The 16,286-nt window shown below is 45.6% G+C and overlaps 1 protein-coding gene across 1 annotated transcript in view; it reads right to left on the reverse strand.

The window, feature by feature from the left end:
* Positions 1-1,280: 1,280 nt before the first annotated feature.
* Positions 1,281-16,286, reverse strand: part of pcsk7 (proprotein convertase subtilisin/kexin type 7) — a 132,522-nt gene continuing 117,516 nt past the window's right edge. Inside the window, exons 13-16 of the mRNA XM_055660607.1 lie at positions 14,708-14,802; positions 11,810-11,906; positions 10,214-10,331; positions 1,281-7,957 (exon numbers count right to left, since the gene is read on the reverse strand). Coding sequence (XP_055516582.1) covers positions 7,517-7,957; positions 10,214-10,331; positions 11,810-11,906; positions 14,708-14,802 — 751 coding nt within the window. The 3' untranslated portion in view covers positions 1,281-7,516. The remainder of the gene's footprint in view (positions 7,958-10,213; positions 10,332-11,809; positions 11,907-14,707; positions 14,803-16,286) is intronic.

Raw genomic sequence — 16,286 nt, forward strand, 5'->3', positions numbered from 1 at the left:
TATGAGGGGGAACTTCTTTACTCAGAGAGTGGTGGCGGTGTGGAATGAGCTCCCAGTGGAAGTGGTGGAGGCAGGTTCATTGGTATCATTTAAAAATAAATTGGATAGGCATATGGATGAGAAGGGAATGGAGGGTTATGGTACGAGTGCAGGCAGGCGGGACTAAGGGGAAAAAAAATGTGTTCGGCATGGACTTGTATTGCCGAGATGGCCTGTTTCCGTGCTGTAATTGTTATATGGTTATATCAGTTCAAATGTCTATTAAAAGTCATAATTTCTTCCACTTCTCCATTTTTGATGACAGGTAAGTATTTCCGTTTGCTGTGTGTTTCTGTGCAAGAATACAAGAATTGGAAGTCAACAAATGACTTGCATCTGTGCAGCGCTCGCTCTTATCAGTGAAACCGTGCAGGAAGCTTTGCATACGCCAGATTAGCTTGCAAGTACTGAGACAGGAAACATCGTGTAGGGCCTGACATTGAAATCGTGCATTCGATCAATAACCCAAAATACATTTGATTAAATTGATCGAGGTCAAAAGTTTATCGGTGGTTGCAATTTTTTTATCTTGGTCCCAGAAAAACAGAAGTTTGATGTTTGGTCTCCTGGTACGGCGCTTGTACAGCCTGGTCGATGGTAGACTCAGGTGGCTGCTTTTCATAAGTAATTGGAGCAGAAGTCATAACCACCAGTTAAATATTTTTTTACATGCGGGAAAAGCTGGTTAAAAAAATATTTAACTGGAGTCCTCGAAGATTGCAAAGAATGAATATCCACATATTTCTGCTGCTCTTACAATACGTAATTCACCTTTGTGCAGTAAGCTGATACTTTTGGTACGAAGTAAAGATCAGACAGACTGCATCAATTTTGCCGGAATAATCTTTATTGCATTTAGTCTCTGTCACAGTATTGTGGCTAGTGCCGTATAATCTGGTGGCATTGACACAGAAGCCAAGGGGTGAAACCTTGCTCCTTTCTGATATCCAATGTTCAAAATTAACATTTTTAAAGAGCTTGCAGCAAAATACTTTTCTTTATCGTAATATCCTGCTGCACCCCAGGTACAAGCAAGGACAAATCATAGATCATAAATCATAATTCATTGTTATGTATAAGAGAATAAAGTCACAATACTTTAAAATATATATAAACACCAATCTTTTTATTTCTCACCTTTTATGTGTTTATTTGCCAATTCTTTTATTAGAAATAAAAACCAGCACAGAATTTAACCACCATTAAACCCCCCCCCCCCCCCCCCCCCCCCCCCCCCCCACCACCACCACCCTCAGGCCATGATACGAAAAAAATTCAATGTTAACCTGATAATTTTCTTTACATGTAAAGTTGTCCGTGCATCAAATGGTAACTGATAGAACAGCGGTTATCTCACTGTCTACCACTCCAACCTGTGTGTCTTGGCTGTGAACAATTTTGTTGGCTGTTACGAAGCCTGAGGAGAAGTCTTCCTACAGTAGCTGCTGATGATGTCAAGAAACATAGAAAATAGGTCCATTCGGCCCTTCGAGCCAGCACCGCCATTCAATATGATCATGGCTGATCATCCAAAATTAGTCCCCCGTTCCTGCTTTCTCCTCATATCCCTTGATTCCGTTAGCCCTAAGTGCTGTGTCTAACTCTTGAACACCCTCTCCCAGCTGAAAGTGGGGCACTGTTAGTGTCTCTACCGGTGTGGACCGCCAATGGCCCTGGTCATCCCTGTCCCTTGAAGAGGCTATAAGCCAAATAATGACTCATCGAACTGCGACATCGTTCATAAGGTTCATATATTGTCACATACACCAATTGGTGTAGTGAAATTCACTGGCCAGGTCAGTCATGCGTTACGTATCACACGCGTACCACTGCTTAATATATTTAAGACTGAGACGAAATGACACCAGACCATATCCAACACCTTTTAGGCTATTAAATAGATATATTCCTTAACTTCACATTATTCTGTAACCTCAGAGCAGTACCCATGTTAAGTTTTAGATATCCATCTGTACACTGATAGTTTAATGGCCCACAACAAAATGCACAGTATTCGATGGGGCAGGACCCTTAAGGATATTACAGTACGGGTAATTCTCTTTCACTGTTTAATTGTTCCCTGTTTGTCAATTACAATGTTAGTGCATTTACAGTTTAACTCGACGTAATCAGGCAACAGGTGAAGCAACAGCTGTTCAGCCTATGTGTTTGGAGCATGCTTTGGGCCACAGTGCAGAAGGTGGGGTGAATGAAGTGCTGTGATTGCAAGATGAAAACCCCCAGCATCAAACACCATACATCACACAGAAGATAGACACAAAATGCTGGAGTAACTCAGCAGGACAGGCAGCATCTCTGGAGAGAAGGAATGGGTGACGTTTCGAGTCGAGACCCTTCTTCAGACTCTCCAATATTTTATTAAGTTGTAAAATGTATCTTAGAACACATTACAGCAATAAACAAATACCAATTATCTTACTGTCTGACGAAGGGTTTCGGCCCGAAACGTTGCCGATTTCCTTCGCTCCATAGATGCTGCCTCACCCGCTGAGTTTCTCCAGCTTTTTTGTGTACCTTCGATTTTCCAGCATCTGTAGTTCCTTCTTAACCAATCAATTTTCTAACAGTCTGTGTCCTGGTTTATGAAGGCAAGCATCTTGACTAGCCTATATCTACCTGTCCTGTCCTCAGTGATGTATGGATCTGTACCTCAAGGTCCCTCCATTCACCAACACCTCCGAGGCCCTTCCATTTACTGATTGTGTCCTATCCTTATTTGACCTTCTTGAAGTACCCTTTGAACTTCACTTTTGTGTTCACTTTCTCCGTTTAGTTAAAAGTCCTTTTGATTTGTCTTATGGCCTCTCACATTCTTGCACGTAACTCCATTTGCCAGGTGTTTGCCCAGCTATTCAATGTGTCTATACCTTGATGTAGAATCGCGATGTCCTCATCATAACATGCCCTTCCACATTATTTTTGTAAAACCATCTCATCTGCTTATACAAGATCCACATCCCTGTCCATATACCTATCTAAAAGCCTCATAAATGTCACTAACATATCTGCCTCCACCACCACCCCTGGCAGTACGTTCCATGCCCCCAACACACTCTGTGTAAATAACTTGCCTCATATGTTTCCATTAAACTTCACCCCTCTCACCTTACAGCTATGCCCCCTAGTGTTGGACATTTCCCCTCTGTGGATAAGGTCCTAACTGTCCACCCCCAATGATGCCTCTCAATGTTAAATACTTCTACCATCTCCACTCAACCTCTGACTTTCCAGGGAAAACAATCCAAGTCTGTTCAACCTCTCCCTGTAGCTGAAACCCTCTAATCCAGGCAGCGTTCTGGTAAACCTCCTCTGCACCCTCTCCAAAGTCTCCACATCTTTGCTTCCTTACAGCGTCAGGGACCCGGGTTCGATCCTGATTCTGGGTGTTGCCTGTCGGGTGTTTGTACGTTTTCCCTGTGACCACGTGGGTTTTCTTCGGGTACCCCGGTTTCCTCCCACACCTCAACGATGTACAGGCTAATTGGCTTCTGTAAAGTGTAAATTGTCCACAGTGTGTTGGATAGTGCTAGTGTACGGGGCAATCGCTGGTCAGGCTGGACTCGGTGAGCCAAAGGGTCTGTTTCCGCACTATACAACATGTCACCAACCCAGCCATCCGATCAAAGTTTGATTAGTTTGTATTAGATTTCCACACTTTAAATGTGAAGAAATGTTGAGACTAGAGTTGCTGCCTCACAGCGTCAGAGACCCGGGTTCGACCCTGACTATTGGTGCTGTCTATACGGAGTATGTGTGTACTCCCCGTGACCGCGTGGGTTTTCTCCAGGTGTTTTGGTTTCCTCCCATACTCCAAAGACGTACAGGTTTGAGGGCTAATTGGTATGGTATCATAGTAAATTGTCCTTAGTGTGTGTAGGATAGTGTTAGTGTGCAGAGATCGCTGGTCGGCATGGACTCGGTGAGTGGAAGGGCCTGTTTCCGTGCTGTAACTCTAAACTAAATGTGTGGAAGCCAAGGCTTGTTCAATGCCACCTCCCCTACCCAGGTCTTCAGGTGACCTATTACCGGAACCTGGGGGGCATCTTTTTCACACAATGGGAGGTGGGTTTATGGAACGAGCTGCCGGAGGAGGTAGTTGTCACAGGAACTATCGCAACATTGAAGAAACAAGGCCAGGTTCATGGATAGAGTACGTTTAGAGGGAATGTTCAAGAAGGAACTGCAGATGCCGGAAAATCGAAGGTAGACAAAAGTGCTGGAGAAACTCAGCGGGTGCGGCAGCATCTATGGAGCGAAGGAAATAGGCAACGTTTTGGGCCGAAACCCTTCTTCAGACTTTTGTCTACCGTAGGTTTAGAGGGATATGGGACCAAAAGCAGGCAGGTAGGACTAGTGCAGTTGTGGTATGTTGGTGGACATGGGCTAGTTGGGCCGAAGGGCCTGTTCCACCGAATATGACTCGATAACTCTATTTGCCCATAGCCCTCTAAACAGTTCCATGTACCTGTGTAAATGTATTTTCAATGTTGTTATTATGCAAGGATTTGCAAGGGTGGTATTGCGACTTATATTGTTCAACAAAGGCCATCCTTTTATCCCTTCACTTCAACGTCCCCTCCTCTGCTTGTTTACCCTTTCCTGGAGAGTGCACTGGTTGACACATTTACTTCTGTGCAGCAATTTATTATATTAAAGATCAGAGGTTCAACAATTCTGCTAAACCTGTGGGCGATGGAATTTTACACAAAAATGTTAATCAGTGCATTCTTAAAGACAATTAAATCTATGATGACCAATGGCTTACATTCACTCACGTCAATGAATTGATTACACAAATTGAAACAATTGAAAATTTACACCCCATTAACAAACCCTCCACCTTGGGTAGCTGGCTCTGTGGGAACAAAAGGCAGCATTTGAACTGATCCGAACCTCGCAAGTTCGTTCACAATTCGGTTTCACAAAATAAAAAATCACATAAGCAACCCTGAGTTCAGCACGATAATTCCAGTTTCCAAGAAGTTAGTGATTTAAAGAATAAAGTTTAACGTGGCCTATACTCCCTGCTCCTTTCATAGGGTCCCAGCTGTTACAGAAATCTGGATGTAAATGCTATTTCCACCACTCACCGATATATACCAAAAAGAAGTAAATCCAGTCTGGATGAGCCACGGAGATGGAGGCAGCACTAAGCATTCACAAAGCACAATAACTGTGGGGAGATTTTCAATGTGGAAAACTGATTCCGTAATGTCTAGAAATAAGATAAGCCAACAATTTCAACGTATCATTACATGATTGAAGTGATATCTCCCTGGGCAGACTCTAAATCCCACAGCCAGCCTGTCAGAAGTTGTCAGAGGTTTACATGGTGAACCTGAATCGAGAGAACAAACCTCCCCTGCTCCCCTCCACCCATTGCTGCAGCCGTCCTTTGAATTGGAGTTCTCTATTGCACGGTCTATGTTGATCACTGGCCTTCAGAATTCAATCACTTGCTCCAGCCACCTGTGGTGCGTTTCCAGTGACATAACAGCTGGCTGTACAGATGTTTCCTTGACGTTCGGCAGGGGCTCAATTGTCTCAAAACTGGATCAGAAACCCCGCAAGGGACGCTGTGTTGGACAATGGTGCTCTTTTAACAGAGGTATAGTTACTGTCTGAGCAGTTGAAATGCTGGCCATGACAGAACTAACACAACTCTCAGCATGACTAAACAGAGATGACAATGCTGCTGTCAAACCTCACTCCCCCCCCCCTCCCCGAGTTTGTGTTCTCTCACAGAACACTCTCATTCATTCATTTAGTCTCATCCAGTGATAAAACGATCATGTTCCCTGGAAAACACCAGAGTATAAATCAAAGGCAACAGCCAACCTCAATGGAATCAATTTCTGAAATGGGGAAGATTATGAAAGCACTGCAAATATTAATCATTAACCCTTTAAATATTACTTTGCCCATGTGAACTGTAAATTTACCGTCAAACCGAACTATTATTTTGAGGCTATTTCCTTCGCTCCATAGATGCTGCTGCACCCGCTGAGTTTCTCCAGTATTTTTGTGTACCTATTATTTTGAGGTACTTGAGCAAATTTCAACGCTCTGACTCTGTTCCGAGTGTGAGTTGTCTCACTGAGTGAGGATATACATACAGGGAGATGAGCCGTACCAGAGTAAATAAAATAACCAAATGTCTCCCAGTAATTATTGCACTGCCTGAATATTAGGAGTATCTCTCAGTACCGCTCCGTTTGGATGAAAAAGGCAAGAGCAATTGGATTAGGGTCCGTTCAACGTGGTCACCCTGTGGCCTCTGACTGACCCCAGGGACAAAGGCCATTTTGTACCCAAACCATATTATAGTGCTGCCCTTCTCACTGGCATCAGTGTACCGGTTAATTTCATTTCAAGTACAGGCACAAAACACGATGCTTTGGAGCCACATTTTGCTTAAACAATTGAACAAGTGATCGGTAATTGAAAACCCAGCCAGGAAAATTGGAACTCCCACGATACGAGACAGGACCTGGATCACAAAACTGCTTCGATACGGGCAGGTTCCAGACGGTAATGATCCATTTACCGTTTCTGACCGGGAGGCTGCAGGTAATCTCGTGCGTGACCGGACCCGTGACGGGCGTAGACTTCCCGACGGCTGATCGCGGTCACAATGAAGGCAGGTTTTTTTTAAAAAATGGTCATCGTCTATTGCGGCCCAATCTAGAGTGGAGACTTGCAACATAGATATCTGGACACGCTCTGTACCGCAGGCAGCTCATGCGCAGCTCAGAGAGCTGGCCAGAAGTGGAAGTGAATGTGGCCCGTGTCTGGCATGCGATCTTGTCCTTGGCTCATCTTCACAAACACATTGAAACGAGCCAGCGCAAGGTCCCTGTGGATCTCTTGAACAAACCAGTTTTTAAGTGATTTGCAGCTCTTCCGAAGGTGCCCAAGCTGCAGTAGTGACTCTGGATGTAAACATTCTCCACTGATTGTATGAATAGACAGAGAATGTTTAACCCAGGCTGATGCTGAGGTACAGGGTGGGATAGAGGGAGAGAGTGGGAGAAAGGAAGGGGGAAGTGAGGAGAGGGAGGGGTGAGGAGAAGCAGGATAGAGGGAGTGAGGCGGACGAGGGGGTGGGAGGAGAAGTGGAGAGGAGGAGAAAGTGGGAAGAATGGCATAAGAGTGATGGGGGGGATAGAGAAATGGAAGAGAGAAAAGAGGAGCGATGTGAGAAGGGAGAGCGAGGAAGAGGGAGAGAGAGATTGGGGAAGGGTGAGAGGGAGGAGGCGGGGGTGTGGGAGAGGGAAGGAGAGAGAGGGAAATAAATAGTTCTCCACACTGATAGACCTGATCCATTTGGGATGCCTCTCTTGAGCATTGTGGTCGCCATCGTCAGGTCCAATCTGTAGGTCCTAGGGTGGATGAGTCCATGCTGTGGCTGCTGATTTCAAAGATACCTCGAGATTTTATGTTGCTTCAATTTTCATCAGTCCGAGTGTGATCCGGACAACATCGTTGAATGTTGAGTCAATCTGTTGTCAAACGAGCAAAACAACGAGGAGCTCTCGCCGTCCCCGTGTGCGTCTCGATGGAATGGTATGGACTGGTCTTGCCCCGTCTCCTCCGGAACAGTCAAGGCAACGTTGAGCATGTGGTGACTGGAGTCAGGCTCCCCGAGTTTTATAAGCCTGGCCTCCTCATTGTTTGATGTCTGCTGCTCTCCAGTCTCACTGCCGTCCACACTGTGCAATGGGATTAATTCAGATGCATGTTTGTCAGCTTCCACTTCACACAAGGTTCGGTAGGGTCCCCGGCTAGAGTTCCCGTGCAGCAGGCTGAACCTCACTTCTTTCCTGGGGTAGAAAATAATCTCCAGCGTGTAGTAAATCGACCAGAAAATGGAGAAACAACCCAGGAGGAGCAGCATCTGAGAAGAGAAACATTTTATATTCTATTATTTATTTCCTATTTCCCCCTGCTTTGTTAATTTACCACATTACTGGCTGTACCGAGTTTGTACGTTCTCCCCGTGACTGCGTGGGTTTTCTCTGGGTGCTCCGGTTTCCTCCCACACTCCAAAGACGTACAGCTTTGTAGCTTAAGTAGGCTTTTGGTAAAAATTGTACATTTGGAATTGTCATTACAGTGTAGGATAGTTCTAGTGCGCGGACTCGGTGGGCCGAAGGGCCTGTGTATGGGCCTGTATCTCTAAACTAAATGTTTGAAATTTTCCATCGCCACGCCTCTGCCAATGTCCAGGCATGTATGTGTTGGGTCGGGTAACCCAAGGAAGGGCCACCATCTAGAACAAATCCCCCTTCCGCACCACCCGCAACAAAACTCTCCCTTTGTCCCAATCTAGGAAAAGCTCAGACCAGAGGTGACCAGCAAGGAGTCACAGATAGTCTTCGGTAGGTGACTGAAAGATAGGGCATTGAAAGCACACATGGCACTACGAAAACTGCCCCCGTACAAGATTAGGAGCGGCAGTGGTGCAGCTTGTAGAGTTGTTACCCCTCAGCTCCAGTGACCTGGGTTCAGTCCCGACCTCCACTGCTGTCTGTGTGGAGTTGGCATGTTTGTGAGTTTCCTCTTTATAAGTTTAGGTTTTGGTTTATTCTCGTCACGTGTACCGAGGTATAGTGAAAAGCTTTTTTTTTTGCATGCTATGCAATTGGAGCTGACAATACTTTACATAAATACAGTGAAGTCAAATACAGTGAAGTACAATAATTCGAGCCAAGGGGACAACATAGTGCGCAGAATATAGTTGTCGGCATTGTTAGCATCAGTTCCACAGACTATTGATACTCTGGTTACCTCCCACAGCTCAATGAAGTGTGTGTGTGTTGGTATGTGAATGAACTCCAGTCTCAAGGGGAGTGGTAGATGGGAATGTGGTGAGAATAAATTGAAATGAATGCAAATGGGTGCTTGATGGTCGGCAGAGACTCAATGGGCTGAGCGGCCTCGTTCCTGCACTTTGAGACTTTATGACTCTATAACTACTGACACCAATTGACAGTATGACCTGTGCCCCAATAACCAGTGCCCTTTTTAAGCTTTATTAGTCTGGGGATATGGAGGCCACCACTATTTGGCTCCCATCCCAAATTGCCCGATCTACCTGGAAATTTTGGAAATCGCTTAAGAGTCAACCACTGTTTCCCTTGGATTCTTATCCTTGGATTCTCTCCCCCCCCCCCTAAATATTCAGGCTTGTGCGGGTCTGGAGTTACATAAATCAGACCAGGAGAATTCTTTCCCCAAATGACAACAGTGAACTAAAAGATTTTTAGGACAATTGTGGTAGTCCCATGGCTGAATTTAAAAAGTAATTGAATTTAAAAACTCCAGCTTAAATACATCTTAATAACTGGAGCACCGACAAGAGACGTGACTGGTTTGTGGACAAAAGGACACAAAGTGCAGGAGTAACGCAGCAGGCCAGGCAGCAACTGTGGAGAATGGGGATTGGTGATGTTTCAGCTTCAGACCCTTCTTGTAGGATTGTAGGAGGCAGGGGAATGGTTTGTGGCCCAAACATCCATAGATATTGGTCTGGATTGTGACAGACCGTACATCCTGGGCAAAGTTGCTTCTCACACAAGAAAGGGCAGGAGGAGTCAAGGCCTTTGACTGCTCTGCCCCAAATGGGACCAATTTTGATGTGAAATCCAGATCAAATAAGAGGTGTGGCAGAAAATAACTCACTTGTCACTTTCCATATTAAGGGACATTTATAAAATGTCCTCGACTGATCCAAATATGACCCTAATAAGAATAAGGAGTAAGCCATTTAGAACGGAGACGAGGAAACACTTTTTCTCACAGTGGCGAGTGTGGAATTCTCTGCCTCAGAGGGCGGTGGAGGCAGGTTCTCTGGTGCTTTCAAGAGGGAGCTAGATGGGGCTCTTCAAAATAGCAGAGTCAGGGGATATAGGGAGAAGGCAGGAACGGGGTACTGATTGGGGATGATCAGCCATGATCACATTGAATGGCGTTGCTGGTTCGAAGGGCCAAATGGCCTCCTCCTGCACCTATTGTCTATTGTCTATAATGTCTAAAGAAGTTCATTTTGTAAATCAGAAGAGTAAACCCTTTAAAGAAAATTAAATGGGATAGAACCATAAACAACCGTACTGTAGATGCTTAAAGGGATCTGTATGGTTATACATATTACCTTCAGTGTGTTGGGGGTCATATAATTCCATTCCTGATCTGCAATCTCCAATCCAGGGGGACAAGGCAACGAGAAACTGTCGTTCAGGAATTGTCCACTCATAGCTTCTTCAACAACCCTTTGGAAAGTCAAGGAAACGCAATGTTAGGCAGGCTGGTTGCTCAGTTGTTGGATGTTCTGAGCACGAGAGAGTAGGTCATGCCCAGGAAATGAGCTCCCTGGTGGGAAATCACTGGTTCTGTCTTTCCCAGGGGGATGAGAGGAATGTTTTCAATCATTTATTCACCAGAGATAGACATCAAGAGGACAGTCAGCATTAATAGTCCCAATTGCCCAAGAGAAGGTGATGGTGATCCTGCAACCCCGAAAGGTCAAGGGGTTTCTAACGTGTTCCAGATACTTGAAGTGGGGCCAGGATTGTAAGATTTACTGGGTGGAAGACTACAAGTTTGTTATTCCATGCTTTATTCTCATATTTATTATCATCCATTGAGTCATACAGCACAGAAACAGGCCCTTCGGCCCAACTGCCCATGCTGACCAAGCTGCCCCATTGACACTAATCCCACGCCCATATTTGGCCCATATCCCTCCAAACCTTTCCTAGCCACGTACCTGTCCAAATGTATTTTAAATATTGCTATAGTGCCTTCCTCCAACTCCCTCTAGTAGCTGGTTCCATATTCCCACTAACCTCTGTGTCAAAATGTTGCCCCTCAGGTTCCTATACAAAAAACAGAAGGGAGATGGGGGGTGGAATAGGTGTGTGCACCTATTCCACCCCCCATCTCCCTTCTGTTTTTTGTTTTTTCTGTTTCTTGTTTTTTGTGCTAAATTGTATGTATGCACTGAGTACGAGCAGCTTTCAGTTTCACTGTACATGTATAGTGACAATAAATGGCATATCTATCTATTAAATCTTTTCCTTCTCACCTTAAACCGATGTCATTTGGTTCTTGATTCCCCTACCCTTCCCCTAAGGCTGTGTATTTACCCCAACTCTTCACCTCATGATCTTATACGCCTCTACGAGATCACCCCTTCACCCCCCTGTGCTCCAAGGAGTAAAGGTCCCAGCCCCCCCAACCTCTACCTATAGCTCAGATACTGGTGTATACCAAAGATACACACAAAATGCAGGAGTAACTCGGTGGGTCAGGCAGCATTTATGGAGGACAAGGATGAGTGAGGTTTTGGGTAGGAACCCTTCTTCAGACTAAAGGTGGGACTGGGGGTGGAAAAGGGCAGAATAAATCAGGGTGGGCAATAGATGACCAAGGATGGATGGAGTCCATGTTTGAACTCGGACCAACAATGGGCCAATACGGGCTCCACTGTTGGTCATCAATATATATATATTTTTTAATTATCGTTGCAAACATTAGCGACGCAGTGGTGCTGGTTTCCGACGGGCACGGTGGCGGAAGCATCTATTGCAGGCCCTGACTTGTTCTGGCCTTTTCCTACCTTCAGTCACCCACAACCTCCACTTTCAGTCTGAGGAGAGGTTCCGATCTGAAACGTCACCCATCCCTTTTCTCCAGAACACGCTGAAGCAACCAAAGTAACTTTGTGAACTTGCAAAGACGAGCTTACCTCTGTCGGCGCTTGACGTCTTTAATCGACCAGGAGGATCCGTACAGCGTGAGTTGCCATTGTGTGAGGAAACCATTCTTCCGTTGGGCTTCGGTGTCTGTGCAAATATAGAGATAGGATGAGCACTGTGGTAGGTAGGACAGAGATGTCTCATCGTTGATCATCATTGAAAACATCAATGGGCTGTGGACGACAGCGATCATAACTTCTACTGAAGTGTGGATGGCCGTTGGCTCGCTAGGAGCTCATCTGTCCTTTGACACGGCTTGTTTTTGGTCCTGCTGGGGGTCCACAGCCCCCACCTCACCTGGCAAACCAATAGCCTACCCCTGCACCTATTGTCTATTGTCTATTGTCTATTCCATCATCTGCAGTTCTTTGCGTCTCCATCAATGAATATTATTAAAACCACAGATTTTCTTGGACGTCTCATAGTGAGGTGCTGATGTGTCCTCTTGCTGTGCACACTTACATTCCACCAAATAATTCATCACTGGCTGTAAGGCGCTTCGGGACATCTTGAATTGTTTGTGAAAGGCTCTACATTTCTGTGGCTTTACATCGAGTCATTCACTCCTGTTGCCAAACTGATTTGTGAGCAAGAGTGCAAATAATTTAAAATATTTCTCTTATCTCTCCCTCTCTGACGAAGTAAGAAAGAAAAGTGACCACAAAAGCAAAGGGGATGGGAACGTGGGCTAATTAAGGATGACAAATCACCAGTGAGCTGAGAGCCCACTCCCCCCAAATGACAGTTCATCGGCAAGACAGAAGAGAAATAGAGTCTAGGAGAGGATCGGGGGATTGAAAATACAGACTGCGCCAGATAACAAAGAAAAGAAAATAGAAGCATGAGAAGCGGCCAATTGGAAATCTGTGTCTGCACAACGCAGCCATTCCTGAGTGTCAAATATCGCCCGTGGAAGTGACGGATGGAAAGAGGCTGACACGGAAACATCCCGGCTCAGACTGCAGTTGGACAGTGAAAGATGAAACTAATGAACAACAGATAAAAGTGTAACAGTCCCCAGGACGTTTAGCAGGGGTTGCATTTCTCCAAGATTGGATTTGTGCTGCTCCCTGTAAAAAGGGGCTCAAAAAAGCACACTGCTTCTACAGCTATTCACTGAACACAGCCAACTCAAGAGTCGAGCGTCTTTCATTGTTATATGTCCCAAAACAGAACGATGAAAATCTTACTAAGGTAGACAAAAATGGTGGAGAAACTCAGCGGGTGAGGCAGCATCTATGGAGTGAAGGAATAGGTGATGTTTTGGGTCATTCCATCTCCCTCCACTCTCTCATTGATCAGTAGATAAAAATGCTTGAAAATATGTACCACCAGATTCAAGAACAGCTCCTTCCCGCTGTTACCAGCTTCTTGAACAGATCTCCTGTCTGCTAGGGGTGAATTCCTGATCTTCCAATCTACCTCTTGTGGCCGTTTGCACTTTTAAAAAAAAATCTGGACTTCCTCTGTGGCTGTGACACTATATTCTGCACTCTGTTTCCTTTGTCTTTGCACTACCTGTTATATTCATGCATGGTTTTATTTGCCTGGATAACACACTAAAACAGTTTTTATAACTACATTCTGGTACATGTGACAAGATTAAACTGCTACTAATTGTGGTCTGGATTTGGGACGGGCTGAGAGAAGACAGGGATGCAGCATACTGCTCTGGCATTCTTTCAAAGGACAAAGGACTTTTATTGTCACATACACCATTTCTGGTGCAGTGAAATTTGAGTTGCCATTTGCAGTACACCAATAAATAAAAATAAAACACAACGTTAAAGAACTTGACATTAAACATAACCCCCCCCCCCCTCCACAATGGTTCCCACTGTGAGGGAAGGCAGCAAAGTCCAGTCCTCTCCCTCTATGTTAACCCGTGGTCGGGGCCTATTGAGGCCTCTGCAGACGCCGTGATGGCGGCCCCATGTTACAGCGTAGGTTTACAAGGTTAATTCCCGGGATGGCGGGACTGTCGTATGCTGAGAGAATGGAGCGGCTGGGCTTGTACACTCTGGAGTTTAGAAGGATGAGAGGGGATCTCATTGAAACATATAAGATTGTTAAGGGCTTGGACACGCTAGAGGCAGGAGACATGTTCCCGATGTTGGGGGAGTCCAGAACCAGGGGCCACACAGTTTAAGAATAAAGGAGTAAGCCATTTAGAACGGTGACGAGGAAACACTTTTTCTCACAGAGAGTGGTGAGTCTGTGGAATTCTCTGCCTCAGAGGGCGGTGGAGGCAGGTTCTCTGGATGCTTTCAAGAGAGAGCTAGATAGGGCTCTTAAAGATAGCGGAGTCAGGGGATATGGGGAGAAGGCAGGAACGGGGGTACTGATTGTGGATGATCAGCCATGATCACATTGAATGGTGGTGCTGGCTCGAAGGGCCGAATGGCCTACTCCTGCACCTATTGTCTATTGTCTCTCGCGGGATGATGGAGCTCCGGAGTCGGGAGAACACTCTCGGCGACTTGGAGTGTCTTTCCACAATCCCTAGGACAGAGTTCCCAGAAAGATTAAGGAATATCAAATAAATGTCCATGGATATGTGACCATTATAATGCACCAGTGAATAACCATTGAACCTTCTCATGCCCAGGAGAGATGTCATTCGGCACTGCAGGTCTTTCCTCCATTCTGTTGGTGCCAGGTCTTTGGGAGATGCTGACTGACCCGATGAGTTACTCCAGCACCTTGTGTCTATCTTTGAGTTAGACCAGCCCAGTTATTCCCCCATTCCTCCCTCATCCCTTTCTCCACGCCCTCAGCAAAGTTGAACGCAACTTCCCTTCACTTCACTGCAGCCCCCCCCCAAACGAAAGGCGTTTAAATGATTCTGTGTGTGTATTAGCTTCATGTCTTGTCACCTCTGCACTTACCCAAGTCACGAATGACCAACTTGTAGATGCCTTGTGCCCGCTCACCCCAGCAGCGTACAGTGGAATACATCCAGTCAGTGTAGCCAGAGGCATCCCTGCAATGGAGGAAAACAAGGTGGCAGAGTCAATCAGCAATTATCTTCTACCTGCATTGAGATATTGGTTATGTGGAAGCTTGCTTGGCTAAACTGTTTACAGATCAGGATGTGGGCTACTGAGTGAGTGTGGCTGCCACTATCTATCTACTCACTGGATCAGATTAAGTACGCATAATATCTTGGCACACATGTGAGGAATTTTTACATCCGTTTGCAATTTGTCTTCGGAATAGGATCTAGTGTTAGTCGTCAGTCCTGGCAAGACTCCCCTTGACAGATAACATCAGATGGTTCCACAAATTCCCTCGCATTCACCATTTTAAGGCTGAGGTTTTCCTCCCCCCCCTCCCCCCAGCCTTGAGAAACGGGAGCAGGCAGTCTCGGCACTGGGCTTCATCCAAGCCTGTCCCGGTTCAGCCAGTCTCTCGCATTGAAACCTTCCCCCAACTAACAACAGCTTCAAATGACTAATGGAAGAAATCACAGTTTGCCCGTCATCATTTCTATCATTCCTCCTGCATTGTGTTCACTCCTGGGTTGAAATATGAAAGTATTATTTCATCTAGAATCTCACATCACACAATGTCACTCAGTATTCAAATAATACTTTCACAACCGATTCTCCAAAGATATTACATCTGGCCCAGAACCAGGGGCCACAGTTTAAGAATAAGGGGTAAGTCATTTAGAACGGAGATGAGTAAAATCTTTTTCACACAGAGGGTTGTGAATCCGTGGAATTCTCTGCCTCGGAAGGCAGTGGAGGCTAATTCTCGGGAAGCTTTCAAGAGAGTGTTGGATAGAGCTCTTAAAGATAGTGGAGTCAGGGGATATGGGGGAAAGTTAGGAACGGGGTACTGATTGTGGATGATCAGCCATGATCACAGTGAATGGCGGTGCTGGCTTGAAGGGCCGAATGGCTTACTCCTGCACCTATTGTCATTCCTCTTTGGAGTTTACACACAAGAGGAATAACCTCCTGGGTAGCACAATGGCACAATGGTAGAGTTGTTGCCTTAAAAAGCCAGAGACCTGGGTTCGATCCTGACTACGGTTGCTGTCTGCACGGAGTTTGCACGTTTTCCCTGGACGTTCGGACGTTTCCACCCACATCCCAAGGACGTGCATGTTTGTAGGCTAACTGGCTCTTGTAAAGTGTCCCTTGTGTGTAGGATAGAACTAGCGATGGGTGGTCCTTGGCCAGCGCGAACCCGATGGGCTGAAGGGCCTGTTTCCACGCTGTATCTCTAACCTAAACCAAACACACAGAAAATGCAAATTCCAACAGAAAAAAATGCTGGAAATGGCTCAGCAGGCCATGCAGCATCTGCGGAAAGAAAAGTGGGGACAACATTTCAGGTTGGTAACCCCTTCAACAAAACAAAACATTGATCAGATGCAATACTGATGAAAGCCCATGAAAAATCTCCATAAATGTGCTCACACTTTCAGATCTGCTACCTTGGCCGTATTATAGCCTT

Source organism: Leucoraja erinacea, chromosome 32 (assembly GCF_028641065.1).
Source record: "Leucoraja erinacea ecotype New England chromosome 32, Leri_hhj_1, whole genome shotgun sequence".
Classification (NCBI taxonomy): Eukaryota; Metazoa; Chordata; class Chondrichthyes; order Rajiformes; family Rajidae; genus Leucoraja; species Leucoraja erinaceus.